Consider the following 12,191-nt stretch of genomic DNA (forward strand, 5'->3'; position numbering starts at 1 on the left):
TGACCTGCCTACTGAAATTGTGTCATTGACTTCTGTATCGACTTCCAGTCTCCCAAGTGCATCACTACTGTATCGGATCCTGTCCCCCCGCCGATCTAGTTCTTCTTCCCAGCAACCATCAGACTCTTAAACACTGCACAACAACAACCCCAACCCTACCTCAGCAACTATAGACTTTATTTTGATTACACTGCATACTTTGGTTTTGCACCAATGTGATCTGATTACCTAGTATTACTGATTGTTGATTACTGTATATTTATTTGTGTGTTATGGCATTAATGAGCCTGTAAAGCTGCAGGAAGTAAGAAGTCCATTGTTCTGTTGCCAGTACACATGACAATTAAGCACTCTTTCTCTTGAGCACTCCCAAGTAGCACATAAACCTGCCCACCATGATATTGATCCCCTCCAGTTTAAGTGTAACTTGACCCTTTCTATACATGTCACCTCTGCCTCAGAAGAGATCCGAATGGTCCAAAAATCTAAATTGTTGTCCCCTACACCAATTCCTCAGCCATTCCTCTTTTGGAGACTGCAAGGGGGAATGACTGTTCAGAGGAGATCAGCAATAAAAGTCATGCCTGCGGCCTGGTTCTGAGGCACAGCGGGATAGGCAACTGTGATATGAGACTATCACAGTTAGGGGGATAACAGGAGATTCTGTAGCTACAAATGCGACTCCAGGATGGTGTATTGCCTCCCTGGTGTCAGGGTTCAGGATGTTTCTGAGCAGCTGCAGAATATTCTCAAGGAGGTGGTTGAGCAGCCAGAAGGTGTTGTGCACATTGGCACAAATTTGTCCTATCTTCCTTTTACTACCCTCACTGGCACAAGTGAGAGTAATCTGAAGATTACTACCTTTGAGGACCTGCTTTACAACTTTTTGCTTAACTCCCTAAATTCACTCAGCAGGACCTCATCCCTTTTCAAAGGCTCCAGTACCTTCTTTCTAACGGTAGGTCTAACTCCTATTGAAAGGAGTGCTTTGAAAGGCTGGTCCTCTCACACATCAAATCCAGCATCCCTGCCTCACTGGACTTGCATCAATTTGCATACAGGGCAAACAGATCCACAGAGGACGCCATCTCTCTAGCTTTTCACACTGTCCTGACTCACCTGGAGAGACAGGGCACGTACGTGAGGATGCTATTCATTGACTATAGCTCTGCCTTCAAAACGGTCATCCCCACCAAGCTCATCACCAAACTCCACCAACTAGGCCTCAGCTCGTCGTTATGCGACTGGATCCTGGTCTTCTTCATGGAGCGACCGCAGGCAGTGAGAATGGGCTCGCACCTGTCCTCCACTATCACCCACAGGGCTGTGTTTTGAGCCCCATGCTCTACTCCCTATTCACACATGACTGTGATCCTGCATTCGACACCAACACCATTGTCAAGTTTGCAGACAACACAAACGGTGATCGGGCTGATCACCAATGGTGATGAAACACACTACAGAGCAGAGGTGCAGAACCTGGCGGACTGGTGCTCAGATAACAACCTGTCCCTAAACACCTCCAAGACCAAGGAGCTGATCATCAACTTCCGTAGGTCACATAACGGGGAATACGCCCCGATCTTTATCAACGGGGACAGTGTGGAGAGAGTGTCCAGCTTCAAGTTTCTGGGCACTCACATTTCGGAGGACCTCGCATGGTCCACTAACACCGCTGTGCTGGTCATGAAGGCGCAGCAATGACTGTTCTACCTGAGAACACAGAAAAAGTCTGGTCTTTAAGATGGCGCAGTCCAGTCCAGTCGCCGTCGTGGTAGCTCTGCGGGGACTGTGCGTTTTTTTTAACTGGTATGTTTATTTTAAAATTATCTCTAAGTGCTAACACGCTAGCACTAGCATTAAACAATGTACGACCGGGAAACGCTCGTAAAATTAAACTCTAGCGCAACTGGAGGACTATTAAACAGTATACTCACCGATTCAACGTGGCCAATAGAGATCATCAAAGGAGCACACCGTGGCAGCAGCAGTGGGAGCGCGGCTCTGTGGGAAAGTCGGAAAAAACATCGAGGGAAGCGAGGGGGGATTCGGAACAGGCCGAGAGCCCAAGCCTTACGTCCACCTCTGCCCAGCATACTTCTGGCCAATGTCCAGTCCCTGGAGAACAAGCTGGATGACTTCAGGGCAAGGATCAGATTCCAGAGGGACATACGGAACTGCAACATCCTTTGTCTGACTGAGACATGGCTGACCCCGCTGGTGCCGGACCAGGTGATTTGCCCATCCGAGTCTTTCACTGTTTTCCGGGCGGACAGAACGGAAGAATCCGGGAAATCCAAGGGTGGAGGAGTCTGCTTCTTGACTAACAATAACTGGTGCAATCCTGGAAATATTAAGACGCTTTCCTGTTCCTGCTCGCCGGACCTGGAGCATCTGACTATCCAATGCCGACCATTCTACCTTCCCCGGGAGTTCAGCTCGGTGATCATCACAGCCGTCTATATTCCACCGCATGCGGACACCGACGTGGCACTGTCGGCCCTACACGATGTGTTGTGTCGACACCAAAACAAGAACCCTGATGCGGCTGTGCTGGTGGCTGGAGATTTCAATAGGGGAAATCTCAAAAAGGTCATGCCCAACTTCTACCAACACATCACGTGTGTCACCAGGGGGGATAGAACATTGGACCACTGCTACACGCCGTTCAGGAAGGGCTACAAGGCCGTTTCTCTTCCTCCCTTTGGAAAATCTGACCACGCTGCCATTTTCCTGCTGCCGGAGTATAAACAACAGATAGTACGGGAAGCGACAGTGACGAGGGACGTAAAGCGGTGGGCTGACCATTCAGAAGCCATGCTGCAAGATGCACTGAGTGAAGTCGACTGGAATATGTTCCAAGCATGTTCCAGAGACGTCAGTGAGTTTGCGGAAGCGGTTACGGACTTCATTGCAACAGTATCCGATAACATCGTCCCCACGGTAAGGGTTAGTATCTTTCCTAACCAAAAACCCTGGGTGGACAGGTCTATTCGCGTTGCCTTGAATGCTCGCACCGCTGCTTACAACTCTGGCCTGGCATCCGGCAATATGGACGACTACAAGGTAGAGTCCTACCAACTGCGAGGGGTGGTGAAGGACGCAAAAAGGAGGTACAGGGACAGGATAGAGTCACAGATGGAGCAGCAGGACACCAGGTGCCTTTGGCAGGGGCTACGGACTATAACTAGCTACCGGTCCAGCACCCCCTCAACCGGAAGTGCCGGCTCCTCCTTAGCTGATGACCTGAACTCTTTTTATTCACGGTTCGAGACGGGTAACATCACCCCTAGCTCGCCGTCTAAAAACAACACCAAGGGGGCGCTGGCTAGCGTGGCTGGAGGGGGATCCACCGCCGGGGATGTGCACACATTCTCGGTGTCCGAGCATGACGTGAGGAGGGCTCTGACGCGTGTGAACACGAGGAAAGCTGGAGGCCCAGATGGTATATCTGGGCGAGTACTAAAGTCTTGTGCTACTCAGCTTGCTCCAGTGCTCACCACAATATTCAACCTCTCCTTGGCAAATTCCGTGGTCCCTGCATGCTTCAAAAGATCCATCATTGTACCGGTGCCAAAGAATGTCTCTCCAGCTTGTTTAAATGACTACCGACCGGTGGCCCTCACCTCGGTTGTCATGAAATGCTTCGAGAAATTAATCAAGAAGCACATCTGTGCCCTCCTTCCTTGCAACATGGACCCAGCAAGATTATGAGAGACCCCTGCCACCCCAGCAACGGACTGTTCCAGTTGCTACGGTCAGGCAAATGCCTCCGCTGTCACGCTGTGAAAACGGAGAGGATGAGACGGAGTTTCTTCCCACAGGCCATCAGGACTGTTAACTTTTATAACTCCAGGGACTTTTGTCTTCTCTATATTAACTTTATTAACTTTATTTATAAGCTGTAACTGTAATTCTTTTTTGTGCACCATCCGCAGGCATTGCCACTTTCATTTCACTGCACATCGTGTATGTGTATGTGACAAATAAACTTGACTTGACTTGTCTGCCCCAACAGCTGCTGACGACCTTCTACCGCTGCATCATAGAGAGCATCCTAACGAATGGCATCCCAGTGTGGTATCTCAGCTGCACGGAGGCAGAGAGGAGAGCTCTTCAGCAGGTAGCCATAGAGCTCAGAAGATTATCGGAACACAGCTACCAGCCTTGGAGGGCATCTACAACACACGATGCCTCAGAAAAGCCACCAGCATTCACAAAGACTCCTCACACCCCTGCAATAGTCTGTTCGAACTTCTACCATCTGGCAGACGCTACAAGGCCTTTTACGCCCGCACCTCCAGACTCAGGAACAGCTTCATCCCCAGGCCCATAGCTGCTCTGAACCGGTCCTGCTGAGTCAGATGGTCACATCGTACAGTGAACCGGCACAGACCTACTTGCACTTTATTCTGTTTTAAAACAGTTTCTAATTTTGTTTCACTGGGTTGTCTAAATTTATGCTGATTAGCGGGCGGCACGGTGGCGCAGCGGTAGAGTTGCTGCCTTACAGCGAATGCAGCGCCGGAGACTCAGGTTCGATCCTGACTACGGGCGCCGTCTGTACGGAGTTTGTACGTTCTCCCCGTGACCTGCGTGGGTTTTCTCCGAGATCTTCGGTTTTCTCCCACACTCCAAAGATGTACAGGTATGTAGGTTAATTGACTGGGTAAATGTAAAAAAAATTGTCCCTAGTGTGTGTAGGATAGTGTTAATGTGCGGGGAGCGCTGGGCGGCGTGGACTCGGTGGGCCGAAGGGCCTGCTTCCGCGCTGTATCTCTAAATCTAAAAAAAATCTTTTAAAAATCTAATTAATTTATTGCATTGTATGGAAGTCGCATTCCCAATTTCGTTGTACCCCTGTACAATGACAATAAAGATATATTGTATTATATTGTATTGTATTGTAGCAGTGAGATGAGAATGTGGCCAGGGTGGTATGGGTCTGACGATATTAGCTGCACTCTTGAGGCCACTCTTCTTGTCGATCTTCCTAGAGTTGAGAAATCATGAACTTGAGGGCAAACGTTTAAGGTAAAAAATGTAATTGAAACCCTGGGGAAAATGTTCTCACACAGAGGGAAAAAAATATATGGAAGGAGCTGTAAGAGGAAGTGGTGAATCATCCTGCAATAGGAAAGATGCCATTAAGCCTGAAAAAAGGTAGAAAAGATTTACGAGGATGTTCCAGGACTCGAGGGACGGGTAGGGAGGTCGGGCAAGCTAGGGCTTTATTTCTTGGAGCGTAGAAGTCTGAGGTTCTTATAGAGGCTATAAAATCATGAAAAGTACAAATAGGGTGAATGCACACTGCCTTTTTCCCCCAAGGTTGGGAATTAGGAACTAGAGTGCATACGTTTAAAGTGAAAGGGGAAAGATTTTATTAGGAACCTGAGAAGCAACTTTTTCACACAGAGAGTGATACACATAAGGAACGAGCTGCCGAAGTAGTACAGTAGTTGGGCAGGTACTATAACAACATTTAAAAGACATTTGGACAGATACATGCATAGAAAAGGTTTGGAGGGATATGGGTCAAACACGGGAAAATGGAACTAGCTTAAATGGGCATCTTGATCAACATGGATGAGTTGGACTGAAGGGGAAATTTACGTACTGCATGACTCTATAAGGAACCCACATTAACGTTTGCTAACCTTTTTTTAATTTCTCAATAGAAGCTTTTAAAGGCTGGCAACTGTTAACGATGAAGCAAATTTGTTATTTTCTCATTTTCCAGCCCATGTTCCCACATTTCTCTTCAAGATATAATCTGCGGATATAAATCTCCAATCTGATGAATGCAGTGACATTATTGCACGTCAATTTGTTCCCAATCAAAGCCCTCAAATTGATCCCATTCTCCTGCTCTTCCTCCACAGCCCTGTGAATTTCTCTTTTTCAATTATTTTGTTTTTTAAAAATTACTGCTTACCCACTCTTTCAAACAGTTCTTGATTTTAACAGTTCTCTGTATTAAAAAAAAAGGCTTGTAGTTTTTTCCACCTCGCAGTGAAAGTTGTTTATTTTCTCCATTCTATTAGAAACTAGTGCGAAATTTTGGGCAGCATAGTGGCACAGCCAGCAGAACCACTGCCTCACAGCATCAGGGAACTGAGTTCAATCCTATCATTGGATACTATCAGTGTGGAGTTTGCATGCTCTCCCTGTGACTGTGTTGTTTTCCTCTTAGTGCTCTGGCCTTTCTCCACATACCAAAGAGATGCGGATAGGTAGGTTTTATTGGCCACTACAAAATTCCTGCTGGTTATGGGGTGAGCAATAGAATCTTGGGGGGGGGGGGGGGGGGGGGCGGGGTGGAATTGATGAGCATGTGAGGAGTATTAAAAATGGGGTTAATGTAGGATTAGTGTAAATGAGTTGTTGATGGTCAGCGCACACTCAGTGAGCCCAAGGGCCTGTTTCTATGCTGCATCACTTTATGACTCAATGAAGTTGAACCACTTGATTAAGTTGTTGCTTAACCTTCTCTGCCCCAAGGCAAAACAAACTCAGCTTCCCCATTCCCGCCATAATTCCTGGCATAATTTTTTTAGGTCTCTCCATGCTCAACTATTTTGTATATCTGTGTGATAACTCAGAGGTGTTTAAATGGATTAAGAAAGAAAATATTAACTAAATAATTTTAGTCCCAAATGATAATCCTGTCAAACGATCCTTCCTTTTTTATTATTAGAAGAAAGATGATCATTTTAGTCAAGTCCAAAACCTGACTACCATTAAACTTCAAGCTCCTCCGTAAACATTGCTCCTTCCATTTTAAATGAAAACACACTTTTTATTGTTATCCATAAAACACATCTCATTAGGCAAGGTATGTAGACTGTGGCTTTGAAAAACATTTTCAAAAAGGCTCAATTCTTAGTGCTGACACCAGCATCAATTTTAGTGCAACACAGCATGGATTCAGCACTAGAAAAATCTAAAAGGAAATTTTGGCTGCCAAGTGGGAAAAATATCAAAGCATTAAGACGAGCTACATACCACAGCACCTCTGTGGCGCTTAACTGTATCCCCCTCGAGGTCTTGAAGGTTACTTGAAGCATGGGATGAAATGTTCTCAGCAACAGTAGATGCCATTACATGGAATTTATAGCACCAAATAAAATTGGCCATTCAGCCCAAGAGTGCATGCTGGTGTTTTTGATTCACACAAGACTTTTCCAATTCCTCTTCTTATTCCCAATCACCATTTCCTATTTTCTCACTCCCTCCCTCTTTCTCTCTCATATGTTTTTTTTCAGCTTCCCCTTAAAGTGCGTCCCTGCCTCTTACCTTGACCATTCCCTGTGGTGCATGCTCCACACTGGCTAAAGTTTAGTTTAGTTTAGAGATACAGCGCGGAAATAGGCCCTTCTGCGCACTGAGTCCATGCCGACCAGTGATTTCCGCACACTATCACTAACACATACACAACAGGGACAATTTGCAAATTTACCAAGCCAATTAACCTACAAACCTGTACGTCTTTGTGTGGGAGGAATCCAGAGCTCCTGGATTCCCACACAGATTACAGGGAGAACGTACAAATGACGTAAATACAGCATCTGTAGTCCGGATCAAACCCGGGTCCCTGGCGCTGTAAGGCAGCAACTCTAACATTGTGCCACTGTGCCGCCCTCTACTAGTTATCTACTGGGTTCCCTGGTAACCATCCGTCACTATTCAAATCTGCCCAAAGAGCTCATAGGAAAAAAAATCTTTCTATACCTGAAGTCGAGTGTTCATTTCTAAGAAATAAAAGTTCCTCCTTGAGTCCACAAGGAATTCAACTGTGCCAGCAGAGGAATAATTGACAGCTTTTGCCAATGCCACTGCTTGTTCTCCCATGGCTCTTCGAGTCTCTGGATCCAGAAAGGTGCTGCATTAAAAAAAGGTAAATGTATGAGCACCTGCACAATACGTTTTAGCAGCAAATGAGTGTCACATGTGACTCAGTGGATTGTGCTTTTGCTCCCAATGACTGCGGTTCAAACCTCCAGAGGTCAGGTCGACCCACTGGTTGGCGGTACTACACCGTCTGGAGTACCATGTCTCAGATGACCACTTTTCTGCTCTCTCAGATTCCATGCTATTTTGAAGGATAGCAGTTATATATGATGTTAGCGAGGAAGTATTTACAGTCGTGTGTTCAGTTCTGGGCACTATATTACAGGAAATATATTGTCAAGTTGGAAAGGGCACAGAGAAGATTCACAAGGATGTTGCCAGGTCTTGAGAGTCTGAGCTACAGGGAGAGGTGGAGCAGGCTGAGACTCTATTCCTTGGTGCGCAGGAGGATGAGGGGCGATCTTATGGAGGTGTATAAAATCATGAGAGGAATAGATCGGGTAGATGCATAGAGTCTCGCCCAGAGTAGAGGAATCAAGAAACAGATGACATACGTTTAAGGTGAAGGGGGAAAGATTTAATAGGAATTTGAGGGGTAACCTTTTTCACACAAAGGGTAGTGGGTGTATAGAATGAGCTGCCAGAGGAGAAAGTTGAGGCAGGGACTATTTTAATGTTTATAAAACAATTAAGACAGGTACATGGATAGGACAGGTTTAGAGGGATATGGGCCAAACACAGGCAGGTGGGACTAGTGTGGATGGGACATGGTGATCGGCGTGGACCAGTTGGGCCGAAGGGCCTGTTTCCACCCAATACATATTCTATGCATTATGAACAGGGAAGTTCTCCACACTGCCCTTCCCAATATTTATTCATCAATGAATTTCACTAAAACAGATTAACTGATCATTTGTATATTGTTGTATAGAAATTGGCCGTTGGCTTCCTTTCATTACAAGACGACTACTTTTTAGAAAAAAACGGAATTGATTACTGGAACAGACTAGGTCTGGAAAGGATGGTATCGTAGTGCTAGTTATTTCTTGCATTATTATTTTTTTTATTTTTTTTATTTCAACAAGCAATATTATTTTTAACACCAATTAAATATTTGTAACCTGAAATTCCGTTATGAAACAAAATCATTGTGATCTAAAATCTGGTTAAAAAGATTTGAGGAAGGAACTTAAAGGAAGTTCACTCTGTCAGTTTGATGGACGACTATCCTCCAGATCTCATTGCAGCTTTGTCCCAAAAACAGACAAGAGGCCATAGAGCCCAAGGCAGGTGAGAGTGGTCATCCCTGACATTAAGGCAACATTTTTTTCCATCAAAGTGGCTGCTTCTGTTTCTGACGTTCTGTGCCACTAATATAACTTGTCTCCTTTTATTAAATTCATCCCACATTAGTTCTGCAAACAAAGCTTTCCGACACAGACATGATTAATTTAAAATATATTCTGATCAATGTTTCATTGTTAACTTGATGAGAGTTAACTGACTCCGCAATTCTCACACCAAATGTGCAAAAAGGGAAAAATGTCATTCTGCGCTTAAAATTCTGACACTTAAAATTAAAACATTCCATGCTTCTTCAAAAACATGTTATTCATAATTGGAAGAATACTGCGACATAGAATAAGGAAAGAACTTAAAGATCATGGCAAAAATAATTTTCAGCTGTGATAACAAATTTAAGGACATTTCTTTCCATTAGTTTCAGTTAGAAAAAGTTCGTTTCTTATTCTCCAACGCCTGACAGAAAAGAAATTCTCCTAAGTGCAACAAATACAGAATTACCATCGACACTAGAATTAGGCGAGAGAAGTGAATATCATTTTAGTTTATTGTCATGTGTGAAAAGGTAGAGTGAAAAACTTTTGTTGTGTGCCAACCATTCAGCGGAAAGAAAATACATGATTACAATCGAGCCATTTACAGTATATAGATACACGATAAGGGAATAACGTTTAATGCAAGGTAAAGCCAGTAAAGTCCAATCAAAGATAGTCTGAGGGTTACCCATGGGGGAGATAGTAGTTCAGGCCTGCTCTCTAGTTGTGGTAAGATGATTCAGTTGCCTGATAACAGCTTCTCCCCGTGACCTGCGTGGGTTTTCTCCGAGATCTTCGGTTTCCTCCCACACTCCAAAGGCGTACAGGTATGTAGGTTAATTGACTGGGTATATGTAAAAATTGTCCCTAGTGTGTGTAGGATAGTGTTAGTGTGCGGGGATCACTGGGCGGTGCGGACTTGGTGGGCCGAAAAGGCCTGTTTCCGCGCTGTATCTGAAATATGAAAATAAAAAAAACATGGGAAAGAAACTCTAAAACCTGGTAGATGCACCATATGAACCTCTGCTCTTCCTTACGCTTCCCTTCCACTGCAGCACAATTCTTGACTTTAGCAGCTGCATACATCATAGTCCAAATAAACACAATATACATCTCTTAGCAGCATGTCAAGAGAATTTAAATGTCATTGCATCGAGAAGGGAATGAAGAAATTCTTACTTGCTGCACCTTTAGAGGCACATTAACACTTCCCAGGTATGGGGTAGAATTATTAATGGTTTATTATTTTCACAGTAAAAAACTTTGTTTTTCATGCTCTCCAGGCAAATCATACCATACATGAGTACAACAGATTATGCAAAAAGAGAAAGTGAACAGAGTGCAGAATATAGTTACAGTTACAGAGAAAATGCAGATAAAAGGGCTGCCACAAGGTAAATAGGAAGATTGGGGAATACATCCAGAAGTGGAAGGCAAGAATCGAAAACTGAATTCTCATTACTTTTATCACCCAATGGGAATACATTTCCCCCTTTTTGATAGATTGGGCAATCTGTTCCATTATTCTCTGAGATCACAGCAATCCTCTACCTCAGCATCGTTTCCAAGCACTATCCCCATATTTCGTGAGGAGATTCCTAAGTAACCAGAAATCTACTGGTCACTGCTATAAATGAACTTAAGGATGGAATCTACACAGGATAGAGGATTTAAAATGCTCCCACCCTCTGAGTGTAGAAATCTTTCCACGCCTCAATCCTCGACAGCTAACATCTTATTCTCAAACTGTGTATCAAGCTGTTTAACAATTTTGTAACTTTCAATGAGATCTCCTCTCATTCCTTTAAGCTCAATAGAACACAGTCCCAGTCTACTTGATCTCTCCCCATACTCAATCACTGGAAGCAGTCTGCTAATCTTCACTGCACTCCTTCTCTGGCAAGTACATCCCTTCTTGGGTAAGGAGACCGAAACTGCACACAATACCTCAGGCAGACCTCCCAACATTTGATTTTAAAAAATCATAATTTTGATGTCCAAAAATTCAGAATTTTACATCAAAATTCATAATATGGTGCGTAATTCAACTTTTCAGCAAAAAAAAAGTATGCACGCCAAATGCGCGTACGCGTTGCGCTACATTCACGTGTGAAAAACGACTATTATTTCCAACAGTCTGTAGTTCTTGGACTACATGTACAATGTCAGGCCTATCATGAGTATATTCTACTATTATAGAAAGGTTATTGAACATAAATACTTTTTACAACACAAAGAAAAAATTGTTTTGCTTTGTTTTTTCTATTTTGCTTTTTCCTTACACATCCCAATTCTCTTGGTATTGAATAAAAGAACAATGGTCATAAAATGTATGACTAAGTTATGAAGAAAGAGTTTCATTAAAAAAACTGCACATACCTAATATAATTGAAGACATACTTGCTCCAATGGTCTTCACCAGCAAAGCACAACGGTCCATGTCCCCGCCAACCCTACTCCCCCTCACTACCCCTCACCCCCCACCTCTCCCCACCCCTCCCCAAGACCACCCCTCCCCCCCACCCTCCTCTCCCCACCCCTCTCCCTCCTACTCCCCCAACCCCTCCCCCTCTCCTCCCCTCCCCCCTTTCCCCCCAAATCCACTCCCCCTCCCCCACCCGTCCTTCCCCACTCCCCTCCCAACCCCACTCTCCCCTCCCTTCCTTCACACCCCCCAACCCCCACTCCCTCCTCCCACTCCCCTGCCCCCATCCCCCGCACCCCAACCCCCCCATCCCCTCTCAACATCAACGGGCATCACACTCTGCAGCGAGGAGAGGCCAGCGGCGAGGCGAACGGCAAGGCCGGGCGAACGGCGAGAGGCGAGGCCAGGCCAGCGGCGAGAGGCGAGGCGAGGCCAGCGGCGAGAGGCGAGAGGCGAGGTAAGACCGGGCCAGCGGCCAGCCGAGGCCGAGCCAGCGACAAGGCGAGGCCAGGCCAGGCTAGCAGCGAGGCGAGGCCAGGCCAGGCTAGCAGCGAGGCGAGGCGAGTACAGCGCGAGAC

The 12,191-nt window shown here is 45.3% G+C and overlaps 1 protein-coding gene across 1 annotated transcript in view; it reads right to left on the bottom strand.

The window, feature by feature from the left end:
* Positions 1-12,191, bottom strand: part of pcca (propionyl-CoA carboxylase subunit alpha) — a 354,157-nt gene that overhangs the window by 184,227 nt on the left and 157,739 nt on the right. The window contains exon 12 of the mRNA XM_078402214.1: positions 7,732-7,882. Within this exon, the coding sequence (XP_078258340.1) occupies positions 7,732-7,882 (151 nt within the window). The remainder of the gene's footprint in view (positions 1-7,731; positions 7,883-12,191) is intronic.

Source organism: Rhinoraja longicauda, chromosome 7, assembly GCF_053455715.1.
Source record: "Rhinoraja longicauda isolate Sanriku21f chromosome 7, sRhiLon1.1, whole genome shotgun sequence".
Lineage (NCBI taxonomy): Eukaryota > Metazoa > Chordata > Chondrichthyes > Rajiformes > Arhynchobatidae > Rhinoraja > Rhinoraja longicauda.